The sequence below is a fragment of the Lemur catta genome, chromosome 21 (assembly GCF_020740605.2).
Source record: "Lemur catta isolate mLemCat1 chromosome 21, mLemCat1.pri, whole genome shotgun sequence".
NCBI lineage: Eukaryota > Metazoa > Chordata > Mammalia > Primates > Lemuridae > Lemur > Lemur catta.
In genome coordinates, this window is record NC_059148.1 from 17,927,369 (window position 1) to 17,954,570 (window position 27,202).

At 45.3% G+C, this 27,202-nt stretch overlaps 2 protein-coding genes across 4 annotated transcripts in view; one reads left to right on the top strand and one right to left on the bottom strand.

The window, feature by feature from the left end:
* The window catches only part of UBE3B (ubiquitin protein ligase E3B), a 49,213-nt gene extending 24,379 nt beyond the window's left edge, over positions 1-24,834 (bottom strand). The window contains exons 1-15 of one of the 2 annotated variants that reach the window (XM_045534598.1): positions 24,389-24,834; positions 21,642-21,744; positions 19,625-19,806; positions 19,349-19,469; positions 17,856-17,915; positions 17,364-17,468; positions 15,233-15,329; positions 13,584-13,669; positions 12,147-12,229; positions 8,511-8,616; positions 8,098-8,218; positions 6,569-6,746; positions 4,912-5,075; positions 3,767-3,934; positions 1,101-1,272 (exon numbers count right to left, since the gene is read on the bottom strand). In XM_045534598.1, the coding sequence (XP_045390554.1) occupies positions 1,101-1,272; positions 3,767-3,934; positions 4,912-5,075; positions 6,569-6,746; positions 8,098-8,218; positions 8,511-8,616; positions 12,147-12,229; positions 13,584-13,669; positions 15,233-15,329; positions 17,364-17,468; positions 17,856-17,915; positions 19,349-19,469; positions 19,625-19,785 (1,622 nt within the window). In that variant the 5' untranslated portion in view covers positions 19,786-19,806; positions 21,642-21,744; positions 24,389-24,834. The remainder of the gene's footprint in view (positions 1-1,100; positions 1,273-3,766; positions 3,935-4,911; positions 5,076-6,568; positions 6,747-8,097; positions 8,219-8,510; positions 8,617-12,146; positions 12,230-13,583; positions 13,670-15,232; positions 15,330-17,363; positions 17,469-17,855; positions 17,916-19,348; positions 19,470-19,624; positions 19,807-21,641; positions 21,745-24,388) is intronic. The other variant, XM_045534599.1, reaches the window with a different exon arrangement.
* Positions 24,835-25,108: 274 nt separating this feature from the next.
* KCTD10 (potassium channel tetramerization domain containing 10) overlaps positions 25,109-27,202 on the top strand; it is a 28,731-nt gene continuing 26,637 nt past the window's right edge. For both annotated transcript variants that reach the window (XM_045534601.1, XM_045534602.1), the window contains exon 1: positions 25,109-25,217. In XM_045534601.1, coding sequence (XP_045390557.1) covers positions 25,215-25,217 — 3 coding nt within the window. In that variant the 5' untranslated portion in view covers positions 25,109-25,214. The remainder of the gene's footprint in view (positions 25,218-27,202) is intronic.

Consider the following 27,202-nt stretch of genomic DNA (forward strand, 5'->3'; position numbering starts at 1 on the left):
GGAACTTGGTAAGTATTTGTGAGTGAACAAATGTTTGAAAGGGCATATGAATAAATGAGCCATTTAAGATGCAGCTCTATCTAAAAAGTTCCTGAAACCCCTCCATGCACTAGAACACGCCGTACTCTTGGCTTCCCCCTCACCCAGCGGTTGGTCACCAGCAGTGCCAGACTCCTGCTCCCACCCCAGCTGCTCAGAGAGCCCCTTCCTCTGTGACTGTCACCCAGTCTGCCAGCCACATGTCCCTGATCCCCTCCTGCTAATGTCTTCTAGCCTCAACATAATTGCCTGAGGTCCATTCTATCGTTTAATTAATTCTTCAACAATCTTTGTGGAAAAAGTGAAATTAAAAGAATACCAAATACACAAGTAGACACGTAAGCTTAAAAAACAAAGGAACTGCGCAGGACTAACGTTTGGTTAATTTCCCACTCTGTGCCAGGCACTGTACCAAGTACTTGACATTCCTTTTCTCATTTACTCTCCATCTGATTAGTAATATTATCTCCATTCTAATGAGGAAACTGACACTCAGAGAGGTTAAGCAACTTGCTCAGGGTCAGCCTGATTATAATAACAGCCAGCAAGTACTGAGCTCTTCCTGTGTTCTAGGGACTATGCTAAGCACTTTGCATGATCTCTTTTAATCCCCGAAGGGTAGGTGCTATTGTTACTCCCAGTTATAGAAGAGGAAACTGAGTCTCAGAGGGGCTGAATCCCTTGATCCCTTGCCCAGGTGTCTCGGGAAGAGGCTCAGCAAGGGTTTGCACCCGGGCTGTCTGACTCCGGAATTTCCCAAGAATCGACCTAGCATAGCAAGGAAATGGCTGAGCTGCGATTTCAACCCACCTCCAGGAGACCCTCAAAGCCCATACTCAGTAGTGCTGACCCAGCTCCCCTGAAAAGACAGGAACAATTGCTGAACACCTGCGGTGTGCCACCCACCTTATAAATGTTTCCCTGTCTAATTCCTATAACGTCCTTCCACACAGGTGCACATGTGTGCAGCAATCACATCAGCAATTACTTCCTCACTGACACTGTAATCTGGTCTCTCCGAATTCTAGGCAAGGGATTCAGCCCCACAGCAGTCCACCTACGTGATGAGGTGCCGGGAACAGTCGCAGAACAGCATCAGCATGGCCAAGAGCTGCTTGGACTCCTCGGTGTCGTTGTTCAGGCATTCCAGGAAGAGCCTCAGCCCTCCGTGGGGCCCCAGCTCACAGATAAACGCCCACAGTTTGGGCAGCAGGTCATCGAGGTAAGTGAGACCTGGAAAAAGACAGGAAAACCCAAGCTTCAGGTGGGGGCTCCGTCTGGCCGCTCGTTTCTCCTATCCAGTGTTTATGAGTGAACATTTAATGTGCTCAAGAAGAAGGTGGGATTAGCAAGAAAAGCATGATCACTGTGAGAACAACAAAGATAATAACAGCTACCATTTATTGGGTGCTTCCTCCGTGGCCAAGACCCTTCTGAGTACTGTGCATGTGTTGTCTCCTTTCTGCCTTGTGAAACCCAATGGCATCTCCATTTTATAAGGGAGGAAACTAAAGCACAGAAGTTAAATAAATGGCCCCAAATCACACAGCCTATAAGTGTCAGAGTCAGGAAAAAAACTCAGGACCGTTTGACTTAACATTTATGTTTTCAATCTGCACATTTTTTCTGGAAAGGGCTAAAGAGTAAATATTTTTCTGCACTATGGGCCAGAGGTCTCCACTATTTAAATTAAATTAAATTTAGCAGAGTTTAATAGAGCAAAAAACAATTTACCAATCCAGCAGCCCGCAGAGCCAGAGGAGGTTCAGCATCCTGGCCAGGCAGCACTCACGGACAAGACGGAAGTGAGGTGCAGAGACAGCTGGATTGGCGATAGCCTAGCGTTTGCCTCATTTGAACATGGTGTGATCCGAAAGCAGCCTGTGCTGCTGTGATTGGTGGAGACTCAGCTATCTATTACAAAAATACGGAATACTCCTAAGTCAGGCTTTCAGTTAGTTTATATACTAAGTTAGTCTGCAGTTCCCAACATAAAGACTCAAAGTACGGAGGCATTCTCAGGCCAAATTTCATTGAACACTGTCACAACTACTCAATGCTACCACTGGGACACGAAAGCAGCCACAGAAAGTACATAAAAGAACACGTTTGGCTGTGTGGCCATAGAAGTTTATTTACAAAAACAAGGAGCGGGCTGGATCTGGCCCACGGGCAGTAGTTTGCTGACCCTGTCTTAAACCATCTCGCGGGACTGCCACATTTAGCCATCTTCCTCTCATCTACTATTATTCTACTTACTTTAAAAATGGGAATGCAATGAATGACCATAGCAGAGATGCTGAAATATCACACAAACATTGAAGCTGGGGGAAGCCAAGGTGAAACAGAGGACATGCTAAGTCTGCTTCCTGACAGCACAAGGACTCAGACGCACAGGCTACATCCCTCGGCCGATGCGCCCAGAGTGTCCTCAGAGGCCTGCTGGACACCCCCGCCTGCGTGCCCCACCCCGCCCCGCCTGCGTGCCCCACAGGCCCCTTACACTGCCACAGCCATGGCGCAACAGATTCCCCATGGGTCCCGCCCTCAGCTGGTTTTTCCCAGCTAAGTACACAGTGCCACCATCCATAGAGCTGCTTGGGCCAAAAATCTGGTATCATCTTGGAAACCTTTGGTCCTCACACCCCCAAATCCAATCTGCCAGTGAGACCCTGCCTCTAAAACACACCCAAAGTCCTCCCGCTTCCACCTCCATCGCTACTACAGCAGGCCAGCGACTCTCAACTGGGAAGGATTTTGCTGCCCAGGGGCCATCTGGCCACGCTTGGCTGTTGCAACTGGGTGAGAAGATGCATCCATGAGGAGGGGCCAGGGGCTGCTAAACATCCTGCAGTGCACAAGACAACCCCCACCCCCACCCTGGCAACAAAGAACTATCTGAGAAGCCCTGCTCTAGTCCAAGTCAACATTGTCTCTCATCATGCTCACGTTCACAGAGACCATCATTATACTGAATCTATCTTTTACATGCTTACTGCTGGTCCCTAACACTAGAATTAATCACCCTGAGAACAGAGACCTTGGCTGTCTTGTTTACCACTTTATCCTCAGTGCCTGGCACATACAGGTACTCTATAAATATTTGAAGAATGGATATATAAACGTGAAAGTGGGAAGAAGTGTGATTTATGGGTTTTTTTTGTTTTTTTTTTTGAGACAGAGTCTTGCTCTGTCACTGTGGCTAGAGTGCCGTGGTGTCGGCCTAGCTCACAGAACCTCAAACTCCTCGGCTCAAGCAATCCTACTGACTCAGCCTCCTGAGTATCTGGGACTATAGGCGTGAGCCACCACACCCAGCTAATTTTTTCTCTTTTTAGTAGAGATGGGGTCTTGCTCTTGCTCACCCTGGTCTCGAACTCCTGACTTCAAGCGATCCTCCTGCCTCAGCCTCCCAGAGTGCTAGGATTACAGGCGTGAGCCACCACGCCCGGCCTTTTCTAGTTTTCTATTCAGAAAAAAATAACTTTTTAAAAGTACATTGTACTTTGTAATTGGGTAAGAGCAACAAAATGGAAGTGCTACGACTGAGGTTAACTTGAATTATTGAACCGAGGTGTGCCAAGCTCTAAGAACAACAGCTCAAAAACACCCTTCCTCAAAAATCTATTTTCTGAGTAAAGGAAGCCAGAAAAAAACAAGTATCAACTTTTTTGAAGACAAATTGCCCAATTTGAGAGATGGAAGATGCCGCCCCCGGGCTGCGAACCTGTGAGTATCTGTAGCCGGATCTGGGTCAGCGTTGTCAGCGAGGTCTGGTAGAGGACGCAGATGTTGCAAACCTTCTGGACTTCTGCAGAGTCAACGCGTTTGCCCCCGACAGGCCTGAGAATATTCCGGACTGACGTAGACTTTTGAAACGCACGTTTTAGGATATCTGGCATGGAGAAAAGCAGAAATGTGAGCAGAAGTTCAGCCGTATGCCAAATGCCACCCTGGAAGGGGAAGAGCATTTCCGTATGGTTCCAAATTTACAGCCAGGGCCAAACAGTGGGGTGGCTGCTCTGACTCAAGAATTTCTTTCAGATAAATCAGAAAAGCATTAACGATAGGTTTTTAGGTGTAATTCAAAGACCTCTTCACAATATACAAAACTTTCTGAGAACAAGCCAGGCATAGTCAAATCTTACATAAAATTCTTGTACTTTATCACCTGATTTCAGTCCCCACAAAGGTAAAAGTTCAGAGGACTATATTATATTAGGAGAGGGGGACAAAGGTAGGGGCCCTGGCTGAGTCTCCATTTGCTGTGCTTGTAGAGGGAAGTAAGGCATGACAACCTCAAATACTGATACTTGGTTTTGAAGGGTATTCTGCGTTTGTTTTAAACCTTCCCATTTATATCCTATGGAATTTACATTTGCTGAGCCTTTCCTCACTGCTAGCTATGAGACAATAGCTTTGCAATTCACTGAGTAGTAGAAGAAAAGCCACCCCAAAACTGAAAATCTGCCACACGCGGGGAACTCTAGTGAATTGTGTGTCAGTGGCATTTCCTTAACTTTTATCAGAGGGGGCAAGAACTTTTCCATGGAGCCCATCACTGATGCTGCCACAGGGACGCTGCTGACGGGGTAGCCTGGTCTGTGACTTGGTAGCCCTTGGTTAATGAGTCCCACGTGGGAGATTAATTTTAAGACTATGATCACCTATATATTTCCCTGGTCCTTGTTTGCTATTCCTGTGCACTTTCTGTCAGCGTTTTGCTAAATGTGAACTTGATCTACGCAGCCTCAGAATCTTTGTGGGAGAAGTTAGGGCATCCCACAGTGTGGAACATCCACGCAGGGAGAACCGGGAGCCGTACAGACAGCCAAGCACACTCCCAGGGCCAGGCCTGCTCCGGCCACTCACTCTTCACCGGAAGCACATTCTGCGGGGACGGTGGGGGGACGTGGACTGGCTCCGGGTTCTCCAGGAGCTTCTTGCTCAGGATGTCGCTGAAGAAGATCCGGATCAGAGGCACCCCCCACAGAAACTGCAGCTGTTTGGTGATCAAGTGCATCGACTCGTTAAGGCTAGGAGAGAGCAGAGGAGACCAGGCCGTCAGTTCCCACCTGACGCAGGGCCACGGACAGCCCACCCAGCTCCTGATGGACCCTTCCCTTAGAGGGACAGCCAGGGCCTGCCTCTCAACATGCCAAAGAAGATTGGAAAAAAAAAAAAAAGTGAAACCAACAAATTGTCACTGAGGGTCTGGTATACTGAAGGCACAGACTCTTTATCTTGTCTGCCAATAGTGTTCCTGCTCTGCCAGGTCCCCCTCTCATAACAGTCTTCTCAGAGACACCAGCCATCACCCCGTCAACGAAAGCTACCTCATGCCTGCTGCAAAGCCTTCTCCCTCACAGCCGGCCTGCAGGTGTGGCCCCCACATCTAGACAGCTTGACAGCTCCCTCAGTGTTTCCCTGCCTCTCCAGTCCACACTGTGCCCTAGCGCCACTCACGTTCTTGAAATCTGCCGTCGTGCCCTTCCTGCTCAAGACCCTACGCTGGAACCCACATCAATCTTCACAGTGGTAACAGCCAGCAGCACTGAGCATGGCCAGGCCTGCTCCTAGGCCCCCTACGTGCATCGTCTCGCTCAGTCCATCAAGGCAACCCTGCCCGAGGACTATGGAAATCATCCCCACACTTCAGACAAGGAAAGGAGATGAAGCGAGTTGTCCAAAGTCCCTGGAAGAGGAGGCAATGGGGCTGAGCCTGGGCTGTCTGCTAAGGTGCTCTATGCCTTACCCTGCCTCCCCGAGCACCACATCCTTTTCAGGCTGGGGAGTCACACTGGGTGGCTCATCCTCTGGCAATGGGTCTTTTAATTGGCAAGAACCCAAAGATGTCACTCAGATACAAAGGAAAAGGGAACACATGCAGGGATTTCCTTCCCTGCCTTTCAGTTTTCTGCCTCGAGGGGACCTGCCAGGCAGACACCTGAATCAGAAAACAGCTCTAAGTCCAGAGGCCACGTCGTTCAGCCTCGGGTGCACATTTCAAATCTGTGACGCTGCCTCGCTTGAACTCTGTTCTTCTAGGCTCGTGTTTCTCATGTTTTCGATTCTTAATTAAAATTTTCTTCATTTATTATCTACCTCTTGAAAAGGATCTTGGGTGACTTCTATTCCCTTTGACTCATTTGTCTTGTTTTGGCATCTCTGAACAAGGCAGTTTGGTCAATCAATAAAAGTGATACTAAAGAAGAAAAAATATCCGTAGACAAGGCTGACAATTCAATGAAAACAATAAAATACAAAATAATATGATTTCAATTTTGTAAAAAATGATTGATATTCTATATAGAAAAAGACTAAAAGGATGTTCACTCAGCTTATCTTTGGGTAGGAAGATTATGGGCTGGTTTTTATTCTCTTTTGGCCTTATCTATACACAATGAACATATTATTTTTGTGATAAGAAAACAACAGAAGCAGGAAGAAAGAAAGAAGGAAGAGGGGAGACTGTGAGGAGAGAGGCAGGAAGCGGCAGGAAAGACACTGACTCGTCTCCAGGACTCACCCATAATCCACAGATTGAGAGAACCAGCCGAGGACAGGGTGCCAGTGCGTCAGGTTGGACTTCTTCTGGGACACATACTTTTGACAGTAGCACAGCATCTGGGTGAGCAAACTCACAAACCCATCCATCTCCTCCTCTAACACTCTGGGGCTGAGGGAGCCCAAGTGCAGGAGGTTGCCTACGAGGAGAGAAGGCTGAGTGTGATGGGCCCAGACAGACACACTTCATGCCTCCCAGCCCTGCTCTCTGGCTGGAGCTCAGGCAGCCACGTTGTATGTGCAGGAAGAAATTCCATGTGCACCTTTGGGGCCAGAGGCTGCCATGTGTTGCAGGGTAAGAAACAGGCCGACCTGACTTCAAATCCTGGTTCTGCCACAGACAAGCTGCACCGTGGCCCTCAACCCACTTCTCAAATTTGTTTCCTCATCCATAAGATTAGAATACTGGTCCCCACTCTCATGTGATTATGTGAATTAACACATCAAATGTCAGGCACACAGAGGTATGTGACATTTAGTTAGTATTACAGTTCAATATTATGTTGATATTTAAAAATCAAGGGTCAGCCAGGTATGGTGGGTCATGCCTGTAATCAATCCTAGCACTCTGAGGGACCGAGGCTGGAGGATCGCTTGAAGTCAGGAGTTCAAGGCCAGCCTGAGCTACAGTGAGACTCTCATCTCCAGTAAAAATAGAAAGAAATTAGCTGGGCAACTAAAAATAGAAAAAAATTAGCCTGGCATTGTGGTGCACGCCTGTAGTCCCAGCTGCTTGGGAGGCTGAGGCAGGAGGATTGCTTGAGCCCAGGAGTTTGAGGTTGCTGTGAGCTAGGCTGACACCATGGTGCTCTAGCCTGGGCAACAGAGCGAGACTCTTTCTCAAAAAAAAAAAAAAAAAAAAAAAAAATCAAGGGTCAACATAAGAAATGACCTTTTGAAGAATATCTGAATGTCCTGGAAATCACGGTTATTCAGTGTTAACCAAAGTTATTCAATATCCTGTGTGTGAAGACTCTTACCATAAACTCCTCTTAAAATTTAGCCCCAGGAAGCTTTTTCTTTCTAAAATAAATTTCTTCCTAACAGGCAATGAGAATTATGTGGCTCCACTGTTTCCAAATGCTTGCCTCCACAAACCCTCTCTTCACCTACAAAAAAACACTATACAACAGGGGCAGCAGGCGCTACTCTGCTCTAAGCCCCACCCAACTAGTCCCTCCCTTCTCCCTTGAGAAGCGAATTAGCCAGGCAACTCACCACACTTTCATTTTTCTCCTAGGCTGCCAGGAAGCTAAGGGCTGAAATCTAACATTCCTTTATGGTCACTTAACTAGCTTGCCAGCCTGGTATATTTTCAATGTGATTTTAATTTACATGTCTATTTTAACTCTTTGAATACTTTTTTTTTTAATGTAAGCACTTCCAGTTGTAACTTAAAACAACTCGGAATCTCTAGAAGAGTGTAAAGCAAAACACTCGGGCTTTCCCTGATGGCCAGGACACAACCACATTCCAGCCACGGACACTCACCCATTAGACAGAGTGTATGACATCCTTCCAAACTTTCACAAATGTCACGGCATCGATCTTCGTCTCTTAAAAATATGATGAATTTACGAAGTATATCATGAGATTCTAAAATAGCGAGGCGCTGCAAACAATTGCAGACTGTTAAAGCAGAAACTGATGGGAAGAGTTTCCCGCTACAGTGTGACGTTGGTCACTTGCAGATCACCCCCTACTGATGCAGAACAGGCTACTGATCCCCAAGAGGAAAATGGACAAAGACGAGAACCTGCTCCTTTGGGCTACTAACTTGTTTAGAAGAAAAATCAGGAGAAGGGGTGGGAATTAGCAGAGAAAACATTTCACTTTCTGATTTATAACAAAGAAAAGCAAAAACAGAATGGGTAGTTTTGGGGGAACTCATGGAGCCCGCTTACCTCGGGGGTCACTGTGCTGAGATGAGTCACAAGAGCAGGAACAGACATGACGTGGATGACGAACGGCCGAAGCAGATTGTCTGAAAATTGTGCAGCAATCACGGGACTAGACACAGAGAGAGGAGCTTGTTCAGACAGGTCTTCGTGTGCACCCTGTACGAAAGAACGACCCTACCAATACTCTCAAACCCCGAGAAATTATGCTTCACAAGACATCTAGGAAAACTAAAGGCTGAAAATTGGGACGTACCGTAGGGAAATGGTTAAGTCAGTGACAGTACAGTCAAATGATATAAGACCATGCAGCTATGAAAAATCAGTTTTGAAGTTTTATTCACATGAGAAAATGTTCGTGCTATAATATACTTAAAAAAAAAAAGCAGGATAAAAAACCATATACCTGGGAGAGGAGGAAGGGGCTTGTGATGGGGAGGGAGGAAAAAAAGGGGCTTCTGGAGTACTGGTACGATCGATTTCTCAATTGGGTAGTGCTTACCCAAGTATGTTCACTCTGCGGTAACTCACCAATAACTCACAAGCAGTCTATCTAAAAATGTATGTAGTATGATATTAACATTTAAAAATATATACATGAACATAAATACGTATAATTTTTTTTTTTTTTGAGACGGGGTCACCCAGGCTGGGGTACCATGGCAAAATCACAGCTCACTGCAGCCTTGAACTCCTGAGCTCAAGTAATACTCCTGCCTTAGGCTCTTGGGCAGCTAGGGCTACAGGCACACACGCCACCATGCCCGGCTAATTTTTAAAAATTTTTTGTACAGACGAGGGTCTCACTATGTTGCCCAAGGTGGTCTCAAACTCCTGGTCTCCCAAAGTGCTGGGATTACAGGTACGAGTCACCGCATCCAGCTACATAAAATTTCAGAAAAGACGGGAAAGACATTAAAAAATGTTAACAATATATCACTGAGATGTATCTGTACACCACTGTAAAATGGTGCAGGCGCTTTGGAAACTAGTTTGGCAATCACTCAATGTATCTCTGATAAATTTTCTTCTTCCTTGTACTTTTCTGCTTTATCTTGGTTTTCTATAATAAGCATGCATTACTTCCATCATCAGGAAAAGATAAACATTAAAATAAGATAATGATCTCTATCTCACACCATACACAAAAGTTAACTCAAAACAGGATCACAGACCTGAATGTTAGCTTTCTAACTAAAACCATAAAATTCTTAGAAGAAAACAAAAGAGTAAATATTTGTGACCTTAGGTTGGACAATGATTTCTTAGATATTACACTAAAAGCACAAACGACAAAAGGAAAACAGAGAAATTGTACTTCATCAAAATTAAAAACTTTTGTGATTCAAAAGATACCACCGAGAAAGTGAAAAGACAACTCACAGAATGGGAGGAAATATTTGCAACTCATATATCCAATGAGGGACTTGTATCCAGAACATACAAAGAACTCATACAACTCAGTAATAAAACACAAAGAACCCAATGAAAAAATGGGCAAAGGATCTAAATAGACATTTCTCCAGAGAAGATATACAAATGGTTAATAAACACATGAAAATATGGTCAACATTATTAGCCACCAGAGAATTACAAATCAAAAATGACAGCGAGATACCTCTTCACACCCACTAGGACGGCTTAATCAAAAAGACTTAACAAGTGTTGGCAAGGATGCAGAGAAGTTGGAAGCTCATACATTACTGGTGGGAATATAAAATGGTGCTGGCACTTTGGGAAATAGTTAGGCAATTCTTCAAAAAGTTAGAGTTACCACATGACCCAGCAACTCTACTCCAAGGAGTATACCCAAGAGAAATGAAAACATATGTTCACATCAAAACTTGTACATAAATGATCACAGTAGCACTATTCATAACAAAAAGTAGAAACAACTCAAATGTGGTATATCCATACAATGGAATATTATTTGGCCATAAAAAAGAATGAAGTACTGATTCATGCTACAACATGCATGGACCACGAACACATTATGCAAAGTGCAAAAAGCCAGTATCAAAAAAACCACATATTACATGATTCCATTTATGTGAAATGTCTAGAAAAGGAAAATCCAAAGAGATAGAAAGTAAATCAGTTATTGCCAGGGGTTCTGGGGAGAGGGGAAAGCACAGTGATTGCTGATAGGTACAAAGTTTCTTTTTAGGGTGATGAAAATGTTCTGCAATTAGATAGTGGTGATGGCCGCACAACTCTGACTACACTAAACACCACCAAACCGTACATGTCAAATGACTGAAATGTATAGATGTTACTTACATTTCAATAAAGATGTTATTTAAAAAAATCAGAAGCCATGCAGGAAAAAAAAGATCACGAGAACAACTTATGGTGGGGGGTGGGGATGATTTCTTCCAGCTGATGTGCTCCAATACCAGTGAGCAGCTGTGGTGCTGGCATTTAGGCTATCAGAATTCATATTATAAACTTACACTTCTAAGAGTACCGTTTTGGGACAAGAACATTTTGTAAGGCTGAAATGCTCAAAATATCAGTGCCTGTGTTAACAACTATGGCTAGCGGTTATTCGAAAGCACAGTCTAGACCAGAGGCCCAAATTTGGTCCACTGTCTCTTTTTGTAAATACAATTTTACTGGAACACGGCCATGCTCACTTGTTCATGTGCTGTCTGTGATTGCTTTCAGGGCACAATGGCAGAGCAGTTGTGAGAGAGGCTGTATGGGCCACAGAGCTGAAAATGTTTATTATCTGGCCCTTTACAGAAAAAGTTTGCCAAATCATGCTCTAGACCATCATCTTCTGAACAGGTGTTCCACGGAAAATGGTTCCATGGACTATTAAGAGACATGCTCCACCATCCAAAAACAAGGCAGGGTTATTCCATTCTCAGATATGTTTAGACCAACATTGGGTTAAACAAACCCAGGGGTCTTGCTACCACTGCAGGACTTCTCAGAGCTTTCAGCCCCAGAGCGCGTTGTGGATTAGCAGAAGGGGGCAGAGCAGGCAGCTTTTACCAAGCTGGTTTGACCATGACACCCCCTCTGCTAGGAGCTCTTACTAACATCTCCCCAGGTTAGTGTTCCCCTCAACAGTTTAAGAATGTCCTAGACCCATCAACAAGCACAGTTTTTTATATTTGGCAGGTCTCAGAATTACAGGTACAATTTCTACAAGAAAATATTTAGCTTCTTATGTACTTTATTTCTCCAAACTGACTTAGTAAAGGCAAATATCACATCCTTGGGAAGCCTCCATATTCTAACACTTTACACCTGTGCTTATAACGCTATTCCCTTAATCCTTTTACCTGGCCCTCTGCCGGGCCTCCTCCAGCTCTTAAGTGCCCTTTATTTTATCAATTAAAACCTCTAAAAGAAAAATGATTGCATCTTGGCCACTGGCAGAATGAAAGTAATTCCTTTTAAACAGTGTCATGCCACAGATCACGATCACACTGCAAAAGTATTCAAGGTTACAGACTGAGGACTAAGGAGACGTTGGAGCAGTCACAAATGCGTCACTTTCACTAAGAACAATACTTCCTGTAAATTCTGACACAGTGGGCAAGTCCACACCTGATGCCAGTACAAGAGAAAAGAAAACCAAGACTAGGAAGCACTCAGAAACATGCCAGCACCTCGGCTGTGGTTTCTTACCGCAGTGCCAGAGAAAAGGCCGCCGTTAAAGTGCCTTTGGACAGACAAGGACGGGGTCTTGCCAGGCCACGGGTCAACAATACCTGAAAAGAACATTTTAACTGGTCAGGGGGCGACACCAACTTTGTATTCATTTGTACATAAAAAAAGAAGCAAAAAAAGTAAAATGAGTGCTTCAGGTAAAAAACTGTATCGGAATGTTATTTAAAAAGGAAAGGGCAAAATGTATTGGGTATGGAGGTTCATCCTACCATTCTCTCCCTGTTTTAAATATTGTGTTAAAAATTTTAAATAATAAAGTTATTAGTAAAAAAATTAACAGCTAATAAAAAGAACAAACTGCAAACTTCAAGATGCCATCTTATTTTAGAAGCAGGTCAGTGACAGTGTCAAGCAGACGCTCCCTCTGCTGAGATAAACTGTTGACAATGCCACCTTTGGCCATCACACTACCTCACAGGGGTGTTCTACGGGGAAAATGAAACCCAATCAGAAAGCAGCCCCATCACAATGCCAGGTAGAAAGAAGGGCTAACTCAAGATTACTTCTCAGTCTCCTTCACTCTGGGGCTTGACCCATTCCTTCTCTGGAATGTACCATGTACCACACTTTAATAAACTTTGGCACTTTGCTTGCTTGCAAAAAAAAAAAAGAAAAGATTACTTCTCAAACTCAAGAATTCCACAGTCATGTATCACTGAACAACAGGGGTATGTTCTGAGAAATGCATTGTTAGGTGGTTCTTGTCACTGTGCCAACATCATGGAGTATCCTACACAAACCTCGATGGCATAGCCCACAACACACGAGGCTACATGGCATGACCTATTGCTAAGCTAAAAACCTATACAGCATGTTACCGTACTGAATACTGTATGCAGTTATAATGCAATGGAAAGTATTTGTGTCTAAACATATCTAAACACAGAAAAGGCACAGCAAAAATATGGTATGATAATCTTAAGGGACCACTGTTGCACATATGGTCTGTCATTGATCAAAATGTCATTATGCGGCATGACTGCACTTTTAAATAGCAATTAGGCTTCTGACAATTCCCTGGAGGTACAAAGTGGCCACAATAAGGTACAGAATGGACAGAGGGTGTTTTAGGACACAGAGCTAGAACACTAGCCAAGAAGGAACCTGAGGGAACAGCCCTGAGGCCTCCTTCCCCAGTTTAAATTTCAAGAGACTGGATTACCCTTATAGTCAAAGATGCAGAGCGTTAAAGGGATCCCAGTGCCACTGTCCTCCTTTACCTGACCCCTAACTGACCCCAGCCACAGGGAGGGAGGAGAGGACACTGAGATCAAACGCTTCCTGGGAAAAGTGTTTCAGGGAGGGGTCACCAGATACGCCGAAACCAAATGCAAAAATCCAAGTGCAGGTGTTGGAGAGTGGGGAGGTCACATGTTGGGGGATGGGGTCACAGACCTGCATCACAGAATAAAATCCACGCTGGTTGAGATGTCCCATGATGTTTGCACAAATGTGGTTCATGGCCGGTCGAAGACTCTCACCTAAAATGAAGAAAAGAGTTTGAGAAAAAAATTTCTTAATTTCTTGCCATAATGTGACCTGTTCATGTGGGACAGAAAATGACATCTCAGGCCCAAGGCGGCAAGGAAATGAGATACTCCCTGGCTTGCCTTCCTTTTCCCTTAGGTCTAGAACCAGAGTACCAGGAGGTCCTGCCTATCTGGAATTCTGTCTCTCCTGGAAGGCCTGGGTCAGGTGTTGTCTCTCGGGTGATGGGTCCTACTGTTCCCCTGGCCTCTAGCTCCTGCAGCACCTTTCTAACTCCCTCCTAGTGCCTGGGACTTTCTGCTCTCTGTGGTTGCCTCCCCTCTCCACCAGGACATGAGCTTCCTGGCAGGGCCTGGAACTCAGCAACTTTCAGAGTCCAGAATAATGCCTAAAATAAACCTTTCTCGCTGACCCAGAGCCTTGGCACGTGCAGTTTCCCCTCTGTCACAGTTTCATCCTTCCTCTGCACTCTGTGAATCCAAGTCTCTCTCTAGCTCTTAGCTCAGACATCACTGCTTCAGGAAAGCCTGAGCCCCAGGCCTAGCAAGGCCTCCCCCATCCCACTGAACTGTATCATTTCTCTCGTATTCTTCCTTCTGAGCACGGACCATGATAATGTCATTTTGTATTAACATATATACGAGTGACTTCTATCTAATGTTTGTTTCCCCCAGCAGATTCTAAGTTCTGTGAGGAAGGGAGCATCTAGAGTCCCTGGAGGGCAGTGACCTTTCTGTGTTGTTCATCACTGCATCTCCAGTGCCGAGCACGGTGCCTGGCACACAGTAGCTATTTGTTGAATGAATGAAATGACTGTATGAAACACATAAGGCCGAGGACACTTCTCAGGGAAGGAGGCAGCTTCACAATGCAAATTTTATGGGCAAAACAGAATTATTTGCTACCTAATGATTTTTCCAGAAGAAATGGCATGGCCTAAGTGAATGTTATCACTCGGAGGCTGAGGCACTCTGGGAGCTATAAAAAACAGAGAGCAGAACCATGCCTTTAAACATAAATTCAAAGAAGGGGAAAGTGTAACACGCGATACTGAACGTATTCTGGACACTACAATGCGGTCTGATGGGATGTACCCAGGGCATCTTCATCTGTCTGTCTCAGGGCCTTCCCTGAAGTTTGTGGTGGCAAAAGTACTTTTTATGAAGGAGAAAAGGTGGCCAGGTGCCGTAGCTCACACCTGTAATCCTAGCACTCTGGGAGGCCGAGGTGGGAGGATTGCTTGAGCTCAGGAGTTCAAGATCAGCCTTAGCAAGAGTGAGACCCTATCTCTATTAAAAATAATAAAAAAAAATTAGCTGGGCTTGGTGGTGCGTGGCTGTAGTCCCAGCTACATGGGACGCTGAGGCAGAAGGATGGATCACTTGAGCCCAGGAGTTTGAGGTTGCAGTGAGCTATGATGACACCACTGCACTCTAGCCCAGGCAACAAGAGCAAGAATCCGTTTCAAAAAAAAAAAAAAGGAGTGAAGGTCCCCTATCCCCCAAGCTCTCTATGAAATGCCAGTTAGGAAAGATTTTGAGACAAGTCCCACAGACCTTTTCCCCGGAGAATTTTCCATGTTGAAGTGTCTGTGAAGGTGACAAGCATCGTGAGGTACAGTGTGATGAGCCGGGAGTCTTGTAAGATTTCAGGCTGGAAACAATAAGAGACTCATTAACACAGTCGTCCTCTGATTCAGATAGTGAAGCATCCATTTTCCAACTGTTCCTAAGGGCACTCAGACTGGAATAAATGAGTCAGGAATATGATTCTTCATTGTTTTTTTTCTCGGGGAATGATCACTTTAGGAGTTAAATGACAAGAATTTTGGCACACTAGTGCTTGACCATGGAATCAAATACTCCTGGGAAGGGAGAACAGAGAATTCTTGGAAAACAAGATGACAAGGGCTGGCACGTTATATGTACATATGTTTGTGTATCTGAACTCTGCAGCAAACAGAGCAGAAATGCAATTGAGCATGATGGGGACTGTGGGCTCAGACTTCTGGCTTCACCACTTACTAGCTGTGTGATCTTGGGCAAGTTTCTTAGCCTCTCTGTGCCTTGATTTCCCCATCTGTTGACTAGGAATAGTAACATTGCTTTCCTCAAAGGATTGTCATGAGGAACAGATTAATGCATACGAAGCACCAAGAACAGTACCTGGCACACAGATAACTCCATGTAATGTTGGCTTTTGTTATAATTATCATAGTTCATGTTATAATTATGATTGTTTTGCAAGAGATAGTCAGGTAAAAGGCCTGCTTTCTAGGCTCAGAGACCCCATAACATGTGCACCTGGAAGGAACCCTGGAGACCACTGAGTTTAAACCCCTAAGCTCACAGAGAACGAGAGAAGGGAAGTGACTTGTTCAAGGCCACATGGGAAATCAGCAGCAAAATCAGCACTAAATTTCAGATATTCCTTGCTCCAGATCCAGTGCTCTTTTCTCCTAATGTCCGTTTCTCCACGTAAATTTTTTTATTTTTTCAAAATAGAAGAGCCTCTTCTCAAAGAGAAATCTGTTGTGGAATATAGATACAGAAAGCAGATAAAAGAGGACCAGTCTGGCTCCAGTTAAGGTAGGGGAATAACCCATCCGCTTGGCCCTGAAGCACTTTGGTAGAATCCCAGGGCTCCAAGGCACAGGTGTAAAGACCACTGCTCTGAGCCAGAACCCTCACATGACAAGTCAGGCATGGCTTGTCGCTGCTTGCTGCCTTGGCTGGGTCGTGGCCAAGAGCCATTCATGAGCACCCCAGGAGGAATGGCTGGGACTGGATTGCTGGGGGATCTGGGGTCCTTTGCTCCATCAATCAGCTGCTACCTCAGTCCTTGCCAAGCCTCTGTCCCTGAACCCTATCTCTCCCTATATGCAAAGTGCAAGTGGCTGCTGTTTGTGTCTGCTCCCACCTTTGTCCGTCTTCTCAGAACACAGGGCGGGCATAGGACCAGGCTGGACGAGTGTCAGTACCCCAACCCTCTCGCCACCATGACGGGTCAGAAATGAGCCCAGGATTCCATCAGGCCTTTAAGAACTCTCCTGGATTTTTGAATTAAAGGGGGAGATTTCCCTTTTCTCTTTTGTCAAGACAGAGTAAGAATGTGAGCTCAGAACTGTTGGCTGCCATGATTACAGCAGGGGAGGACAAGGTGACCCCAAAAGGGAGCAGACACGATAGAAAAGAATGAGGAAAACTTGAGAAGCCCCCGGCTCTAGTCATCCCCAGATGCCACGTTACAGAACACACTGTATAGCAAAGTGTTCTCATTCTTGCTTAGCCTGTACGTGTGACAAGCTGTGCTCATGCTGGGTTTCTGCATGTGGAACAAGAGGCCTGACTAGTACCGACCATAAAGTGTTCATTACATCAAATAAACGGGAAGGAAGACGACAGATTCCCTGGCACGGAGGCTGCGGCCAGTGCAGTCCGTGTTCAGCATGTTGTACACCAAGGCAGGGCTCATACTCAAAACAGCATCAAACTTCCTCTCTCTCAGAACAAGGGCTCTTTGCCAGACTCTGACTGATACATCTCCAAAAGTATAACCTGTGAGCCTATTAGGGAACGACAGAGACTCTGAAAATATAGACTAAAGGCCCCAGATGAGAAAGACGTATATATATATATATATATATATATATATATATGTGTGTGTGTGTGTGTGTGTTTTTTTTACCTTGAGCTGCTCAAGAAACTCACAGCAATACCATAGAATGGCCTTGATCTGTTTAATCCACAGGAAGGTGAGATCCTTAGAAAGAGCCAGGGACACATACCACACCTGCAGTGGGAAAAAGAAGGAAGTCACGGGCAGGTAGAGCACACTGCATATGCCCTAACTCCTGGAACTGGGCTTATTAGCTCGGCCCAGCGCCAGATAAGGCAGTGGGATGAATGGATGAATACGCAGCAAACAAGGCTTAATACTAAGCCCAAAGATAAAACAGCCTAGTAAGGGAGTTTACCATCCCGTGTAAGAGACAAGAGCAGAACACAGCCTTCCAGATCAGGAAACTAAGGAACCATCTGTACTGTGCTAATGCTTTCCATCCATTACTAATTTGCATATGTGTATAAATTAGTCCTGACATTCAACAGGAACTTTCAGAGCCCGACAGGCTGGCCATTAAGAGCTTGTGGGGGACCTTCCAGCTCCCGTCCCACTCACCTTAGGTTCGTTCTCAGCATCCATGCTGCTCAGAATGCTGCGGCACAACTTTTCCAATCTCTACAAAGAGACAGAATGGGGGTTATAAATTCCAACAACTCATCTGACAGTGGGGAAGAGAACGGAGCAAACATTCAGTGGGCACCTGGCAAGTGCAGGGATTATGCCAGGTGATTCACACACGATCATATTCAATGCCTTCTTACAGATGTGGAAACTGAGGATCAGAAAGGTGAGAGAAGGGTTCTCAAACTGGGGGCCCACGCACTGGATGAACCCTACAGATACGTTTTAGAAATTGGTGTATTTCACGTAAAAATCCAGATGGGGGCTTCTTTTGAAAAGTAAAATCAATCTGGCTGGGCTTGGATTCCTGCCGTCTAGCTGCTGTCTCCTAAACTGTGCTCCCCTCTTGGCCATTTTGCAAGTACCACAGACACTGACTTTTGTCTCACTGACATCAGCCAGACTGTTGTATCATCACTTTTACCCTAAAATGCAAAAGGAAGAAAACTGGAAACTAGAAAACAGGTTAATGTTTTGGCTATACCAGTCCTGGATCCACCCTTAAAAGCAGCATGATACTACTGGTGGCCCCACCACACTGAGCTGCAGTTTCCTCCTCTGTACGATGAGGGTCACTTCCCCCAAACTGTCTGTCCTCAGCTACGTAATCATCTAGATATTCACTGCCTGCACACCCCTCCCTCTCCCGCTGGGCTGCGAGCTCCATGAGGATAGAGACCTTGCCCGTCTGGTTTCCTTCCGGGGCCCCAGTGCCTGGGAGAGGGTTGGCACCGTGTAAGGCTTAGTGATAGCAAATGTATAACAGCTGGCAACGTGGAGACACGCCTCAGTGGTATGGTTTATACTATGACAGATAACTAGCTTTTCTGGAATTGTGTTTTCCAGACTGATCACTCTAATCCCAGAGGTGCACACTGGCATGTTTGGTTTGGTTTGCAAGATATAAAGCAAATTTCAAATGAGTTGTCAACTTTCACAAATTAGAACATTGACCATAACGACCCAGATCTCCAGCATCTCTTTAACAAATTTTTAAAAAATTCAGAGTATGGGTCCACCACCAGCTGGGACCAAGTAGCCACTGCTCCCTCTGGATGGGGAGACCCACAGACCCTGTCACTCCCCTTAATGTCCTCACCATTGGTGTATGTCAGTTACTGTTTATTATGATTCATATTTTGTATTTTGTCCCATATACAGCTTCTTTCACTCATTCCCCTATCCTGCCTGGCTCTTGTATGTACCCGAGTCCAACTCGTACTTATAATGGGCAATGTGAAAAGATTCTTGGAAGCACTGGGCATAATCCCTCCACAACCAGTCCCAAGAAAACAAAAGGGACAGATGTGGGGGTGACAGTACCTACCTCATAGAATTGCTGTAAGAACAAAATGAGTTAATATTTATAAAATACTTACAAAAAGACCTGGCAGATGGATGTACTATGTATGTTATTATTATTTTACCTCATTATCCTCTTTGATTTTGAATAAAAACAGCAGTTTCCTGGCAATCTTAAAAATACAAAGTGCGCTTCTTTTATTGGACCCAGAATCATCTGTTTTAAAAAACTCATCAATCTCTCTCCTAGGGAGGGAAAGGTTAAAAAAAAAAAAAAAAAAGACATTGTTAATTAAGAACTTGCAGCACCTGGAAGGCTTTTCAAGCACTCTAAGAGAAAAATCTGTTTTCTATTAATTGGGAGCCAGAGAAAAATGCGCTGGGGAGATCCTGGCACCCACCTGATGTCTCTCTGCAGTCGCCTCCGACAGAGAAAACTCCGGACATGGGCCTGAATCTCGAGAGCTGCCCGCTCCCGCTCCTTTTGCACGAGCCTTTCTTCTCGTGCCTGCCGGGCTCTATCGATGAACCACGCTCTTGATGTCTGAGATACAGTGAACATGTTTGCAAACTTGCACAAACCCTGCAATGACAACAGGTGAGTAGCCCTTGCAGATCGTTGTATGAAAATCACACATAGAAAGGGGCACAAGAGCAAAGGGTGGGCAGGGGCCTGGGTAGCAGCAGAGAGATACTAAGGATTCTCCTGCACCCTCCAAGGTGCTAACAGCTCTCCTGGCACAAGTCTCAACTTCCTACTGGCTCCTTTCATATAACTCACCAAGACCAGGGATGTTATATCCTGTATTACATAATTATGACTTTTTAAAAGAAATTTAAAAAAATTTTTTTTAGAGACAGGGTCTTGCTCTGTCACCCAGGCTGGAGTGCAGTGGCATGATCATAGCTCACTGCAGCCTCCTGCCTCAGCTTCCCAAGTAGCTGGGACTATAGGGGCATGCCACCACACCCAGCTAATATTTTTTAAAAGATTTTTTTGTGGAGATGAATTCACAGTATGTTATCCAAGCTGGTCTTGAACTCTCGGCCTTAAGTGATCCTCCCACCTCGGCGTCCCAGAGTGCTAGGATTACAGGCACAAGTTACCGTGCCCAGGCTAATTATGTCTTCTTATGAGAAAGGGCACGGTGCCTGGCATAGGGTAAGGGCTGGCTCCGCACAGGTGTAACAAATGAACAAAGCACGAATCAATCCCACCGATAAAGCTGATTCACATGTTCCCAAATATTTGAATTTTCTGAAGTCGTCCACGATATTTGGGAAGTCGGGGTCGAGCAGTTAACTTGTATTTTGTCAAGTGTGGACTTGTGGGAAAAATCAAATATGATTACTGTTACTCTTATTTTTATTCATCTACTCAATAAATATTTACTGGTGCCTACTTTGTGCCCAGCACAAAAAAAAAGGGGGGGCCATTTAACCTGAACAAAGCAAAAGGTACACAATTCAGAATGCAAGACAGCCCATTAAATTGGATGTGTTTGGTTTCACGTATAACCTATTCCATTGTCCTTACTGTTCCCATCCTGCCAAGGACGGATGAAGACTTTATAGCAGAACTGCTCCTGTCCACTGAGAGACACTTTTCTGGAGAGAGGCGCTAAATTATACAGCACATTGTAATCGAAATCATTGGTAACTGTCTTTTCCCAAAGGGATGGCTTTGGCTAGCGGCCTAGAGCACACAAGCACTGATCGGTGGAGCCTCTCATACTTAGATGATTTCTTTAGATGCCTCATAACTTCGGCATTCTATGAAAAATGCACAATCAGCCCAGCTGACAAAAACACTGAAATGAATTATTCAGAAATCCAGACTTCTGGTAAACAATCTCTTTACCAGGTTGAAACATCATCCTGAATAAAAAGTTTGTGCTAGGCTCCTGCCACATGAAGATTTTAAGGACCTCTGTGGCCCCTTCTCAAAAATGATTCACACCTGTCAAATATTAGGGCTTTGCCAACATGTGGGTCTATCATCAGTAATTGTTGAAACAAATTAACAGAGCCCACCTGACCACAGAAGGGAGGGTAAACAGGTTGGAGAGAACCAGATGCAGTGACTCACACCTGCAATCTGGAGGCTGAGGCCAGTTCAAGAACAGCCTGAGCAACACAGCAAGACCCCCATTCTCTAAAAAAAAATAAGAAAAAATTAGCTGGGTGTGGTGGTGCATGCCTGTAGTCCCAGCTACTTGGGAGGCTGAGGTGGGAGGATTGCTTGAGCTTAGGAGTTGGAGGTTGCAGTGAGCTATGATTGTGCCACTGCACTCCAACTAGGATGACAAAGTGAAACCCCATCTCTAAAAAAAAATAAAAAGACTGGAGAGAAAAAGGCAGCGGTCTTCTGAACCATTCACTCTTCTGACCCCAGCAGTGGAAGTCTGGAGAGCTCACCTGAGGACCTGCCTGTGTTGCACAAATGCCAGGTAACCATTAGTGATCTTGTGCAGGACTCACAGCTGAAGACAGCTTCTCACTTTAGAGCAGCTTGTTATGTCTGGCAGAAGCAGAAGAAAAAATTCCAGATTTAGTGTTAAGTTTTATAAGTGTGGCATCATGTATCTTCCCCTCTGAGTAAAAGTAATAAATACAATGTCAATGGTTTTTTAAAAATGCCATTTGGAGGATACGCTTTAGTGTCTGGTCTAAACGTTAAGACTATATCTTCTCAGTCCTCACAGTTTAAAAGGCATAGGTTGAAAATAATCCCAAAGAAGTTGTTTGAATTAAAGCTGTGCTGGTAAGCCAAAATAAAACTTAGAGGTGATGGAATGTTAAATAGCCATTGAAAATTATGTTTGACATTTTTAATGATATGGAAAAATGTTTATGCCTTGGAAGTGAAAAAAAGGGGCTGCCTGTGAACTATTGATCCCAACTACCTAAAGGAAAAAAAATGCATGTGCACAAATCAATACAAAACTGGGATGAAATATACCAACATGTTAAAAATGGTTGTTTTGAGAGAGTGAAATTGTGGGACATTTTCCTTAACTGGTCTCTATTTTCTAAATTTTCCCCAGAAAGCACATGGTGAAGCAGCACAGCACAGTAAGAGGTACACAGGCTTTGGAGTCAGAGCTAAAGCCAATCCCTAGCTCTGCCACATACGGAGACAGTCTCCGTCTGTCTTCATCTGTTAATCAGCTTAGAGGCTGTTGTTCATGAGGACTAAAGTAAGATGATGAGATCAAGTACGTACAGGCGTGCTGACAGCACACAGTCAATAAGTCTAACTGATGTATTATTTTTATAGACAAGAATTTTTTCTAAAAAAAACACTATTCAGCAGAGGCTCCCATCTGTATAGGTACTGAGGTTCTTTGGGCAGGAACTAATGCTGGTACCCTGATATTCCTCACTCGTTACATTTTTTCCTATCCTGGAGTGCACTAAGATTCGTAAGTCCTCTCCGTTAAGCTGTAGAACCCCTGGCCCTGTTGTTTTGACTAGGTAATAGCTTCAAGCTCTTGAGAGCTACAAAACAGCAGGGCCCAAGCCATGCACACAATGATATGCTCTCTCCATAACATGTAGACAGTCTCTCATTGTCAGTGGCTACACAGGGATCAGGAAAAGATGGAAAAACAAAATTGCATGCAAACTACTCCCAAGTACCTGTAACAGTATCTCAAAACTTTCATTTCTCCCAGGGGGCCTCCCAGGATAAGATCCCATCTTTAAGATTATCATCCCCTCAGCAATGTTATTTGTCAGTTTCTGTTTATATCACATAATAGGCTATGCTCTGCAGTTTTTCTCATTCTTTCCTACATATGTCCTCCACCTGCATAGTGTATATTACAGTTAAAACACATAAACAAGTATTTATTAAGTACTCATTCTGCTAAATGCCATGGAGAATCAATGAAAAGGCTGTGTGTAGCAGAAAAAGCCTTGGATCAGAGAAAGTAGCCCTTGGGTTCTTTCTAGTTCTGATTGTACGTGTCATTTAGCCAAGCTACTTATCATCCTTTCTAGACCTCAGTTTCCTTACCTATAAATTGATGATAATAATAGTACCTACATTCTAGGGTTGCTAAAAGGATTAAAGGAAACATTTACCCTTCTTGTACCTCAATTTAGTCCTCACAACATTGTGATTCAGATTATAGGAAAATATTAATACGGGATATCTGAAAGCATATAGCATGTGAGTGAGCTTTACTATATTGTCCTTTAAGAAGCTTATAATCCAATTAGGGGAACAAGAATTATGGGTAGAACTAAGGTAAGAAAACAAGAGGTTGGCGATAACCAACATCATTCGAAAAAGAAAATAAATTGAGTACCCACTATGTGTCAAGTCCTAAGTGATCTCATTTAATGACTGAGACCACTTACTATCTCCTCTAGTCCAATTTAGACCATTAGTAAGTGGCAGAGCCAAGATTTTTAATACTGACAGACAGAATTCAGACTCCTCTTCACCCCTATGTTCCTACGAGAACTCAGAATCAGTCTTTCCTGGATGAGGCCAACTTCATAGAGAATTACAAAAGCACACAACAGCCCAGAGGGTATTGTCCAAAGGTAAAGCAACATAAATACCAACTGCTGACTGAGTCCAAGAGGATTCCCCTGGTACAGTGGGAAGAGGTGGGCCGCCAGGTTTAATGACCACAACCGTTTAAGGGCAGAGCATGTGTTAGATACTGTACAGACACTTCATCTTTCCAACAGCTCTATCAAGTCTCAATAGTCTACGTTTTATTTAAAGAATAGGCAACAGGACTTAGACTGTAATAATAGCTATCATTTATTGAAAGCTACAGCCTTATCTAAGTGGGTGCTATTATCAATCCCACCTTTACATGGGGAAAATGAAGAGACGGGACTTGCTGGAGGTCGCTGCCTCCTGAATTTGAACCCACGTCGAACTCCAAAGCAATTATTTATTGGTAATTAAAAGAGACAAGATCCAGGGCTCTCCTATTCACAGAACGGTAAAGCAAAGAGGAGCTGAGAATGCAAGGCTGTCCGTGGGGCTAAACTGGAGTCAAATTACGACCAAATTTTTCTTTATTCAGGGCTGAGTGTCAGGGTACTAAAACGTATTATACAGCACCCTCTGTGAAACCAGCTAATTACTCCATTTTACAGAGGAGGAAACTCAGGCTCAGAGAGGTGAGGGAACTCACCCAAGGTCACACAGCGAGCGAATAGGATTAGAACTCCAGTTTGGGTGACTCCTGAGGCTCGGTGTCTTTCCTCGGCATCAACAACCACAACAACAAATCCTTTGCGCCCAGCATGAGTCCGTTTGTAAAGGCCTATCACCTCAAGGCCGAGAAGAAGTGGAAAGGGCCACGGAGAGATCCCCTGGAGCACGAAGACCAGCCCCCAGCACCCGCCCCTCCGACCTGGCCAGGAGGGACTCGGCCCCAGAGCCACCTCCTTCAAAGTCCCCGGCCCTACCACCCGGAGAAGAGACGACCCTGTTCCCACTCGCTACCGCAGGCTGTAGACCTTTATCTGCTCGAGGCCCCAGTACTCGGAGTCGGGGCCGCAGCCGCAGCCGTCTCAGCCCAAAACCCCCGAGCAGACCCGGGGCAGCGGCTGAAACCCGACCACCATCTTGCCCCGGGGTGTTCACTCTCAGAACTCCGCTTGGAAGCAAGCATCTAGGTCTAGGAAACGACAGTTCCGTAGGGTTTCTTCGCCCGGGAAGGAAAATTTCCCTGCACCACGTTCCCCCTCTGGCAGCTAAAAAAGCGGAGAAAAATAAATGCCTGATCCAGCCGAGAGCAGCTGGAAACCGTCCTGGCCCGGGAAGTTGGAAGGAAAGCAGCCCATACGTACGGGCACAGCGGACGCTTTAGAGAGGGGCCCTCTGCGGGGCGGAAGTGGGGTGTGGGCAGCGGAAGTTCCCGCCCCGGCTCCGCCTCCGCCCCCGGCTCGCGTGAGCTGGGTGTTTCCTGCCTCTCTCAGTCCGGGTTTGGAGACTCCGGCGTCCTCCGACTTTTCATGGTAAGGAGGGCGGTGCCCACCGGCGGGGGGCTCTGGGCGGCCGAGGGAGCTGGGCGGCAGCAGAGTATAAGGGGAGGGGACCCAAAGGAAGGGGTGCGTTGAGGGGCAGTCGCGATGGTGGAGAGGCAATTGGGGGATTGGATGGGGGCGAGGCCGGGGGTGGGGGAAGGGCTTTGGGTGGAGAACGGGGGTGAGTGGGGAGTCCCTGACAGTTGGGAGTCCGGGAAAGGACACTGGGGCTTGGGGAGTAGATTTGGGTGTGGGTGAGTGGGAGGTCCCTGAGTCTTGCGTGCTTGTTGGAGACAGGAGTTGGTGATAATGAGGAGAACAAAGAGATGTCATTGAAAATGGGCATTTGGGCTGGAAAATGAGGATTTGGAGGGTTGCGAAGGAGAATGGGTAGGTTGTGAGAAGGTGAAGTGGGATTCCTTGGGGCGGAGCGTTTGGGGTTTTGAAAGTTGTGGTTGGGGTGGCTGGGGTCGCTGTGTCTCGTGGAAGTGGGGAAGGGGCTCCCAGGTGCGTCTGAACACACGTGCGAATGGTGGAAAGAAATAGAGGGGGAGGTAGCAGGCGGATTTGCGTTCTGTGCTTGCAATTCCGGGGACGGAGGCCAGCGGCCTGAGGTCAGGCACCTTAGCGCCTAGGTACATATCTAGTCACTTCCGTTGAGGCCCGAGGTGACCACGTCTGAGGAGCGGAGGATGTCTCACATGCTGTCACTCAGCTGTGGGAAGGTTTCTGTGTGCTTGGGATCCTCAAGGGTGTGTTGGTTGAATAGCTCTTTGTTCCTGGGTGGGGATGACCAAAGATCATCCCAGATCTTCTTTCTCCTTATTTGCTTGTTTGTCACTTCCCGGGAAAGTTCAGTCTTTAGGGAAGGTCCGTCCCAACAATACTGAAGAAAAATGAGTCAACCTGCGTCTGACTGGTCTGCTCCATTTTGAGCAAAATAAGGACCACCTGAAGGGTAGAGGGTGGTATAAACCAGTGGTTCTCAAACTGGTCTCACAGCAGCAGTATCACCTGGGGACTTACTAAAAATAGCCAAGCTGGGAGCGGTGCACCTATAGTCCAGGTTACTCGAGAGGCTGAGGCCACAGGATGACTTGAGCCCAGGAGTTCCAGGCCAGCCTGGGCAACCTAGTGAAACAGACCCCATCTCTGTAGGGAAAAAAAATTGTAAAAGGTCACATTTTCAAGCTGTACCATAGACTATCATACAGCCTGGGGCTGGGACCATTCATCTGTAGGGATTCAGAGTAATGATTTCTTGGTTTGGTCTGTGTAATGAAAGGGTTATGAGAGTTGGACTCAGGGCCCTTATTGTTCTGATTCTTAGTTTTCTCCCCTAAAAAGTAGGAGTGATGATAAACATCTTCACTGGACTGTTGAGAGAAATAGGCCAATAGTTGGTGAGCTGAACACAAGAAGAGAATGTCGTTTGTTGGAACACTTAGAATTAGCAGTAGCTGTCTTATAAGCAAATTTTGGATACAAAATAATGCTATAATTATGTGGCTGATGCGATTTAATTTGGTTGAAATGAAACAGACTTTTTTTGAGTTGTAGGAATGTCCTCAGGTGGGGGAATGTTTTTTAAACTTCTCTGCTGTAAGAATCCCCTGAGCTGATGTTTTTGCTGGTAATTCTTAGATGAAGCTGGTTAAACAAAAACACCTTAGGTTAGTGGCTTTGAGCCCTGAATCACCTGAAGAGCTTTTTGAATACTAATGACTTATCAGCCACCCTTCCCTGTCTCCAAGATTTTGATTAATTGGTCTGGAGTAGAACCCAGACAGTCATGAGTGTTTTTTCTTAAGCACACCCTAGTTATTCTTGTAGCCAGGACTGGGAGCCCCTGGTCTTAAAGCTTGAGGGACAGAAGGGAAACTACACAGAGGAACAAGTGCCAATTCCCTGAGGGTTCATTTGAAGATCATGGCTGGAACACTCCATTTTATGAGTTAGGAAACTGTGCCTTGGGT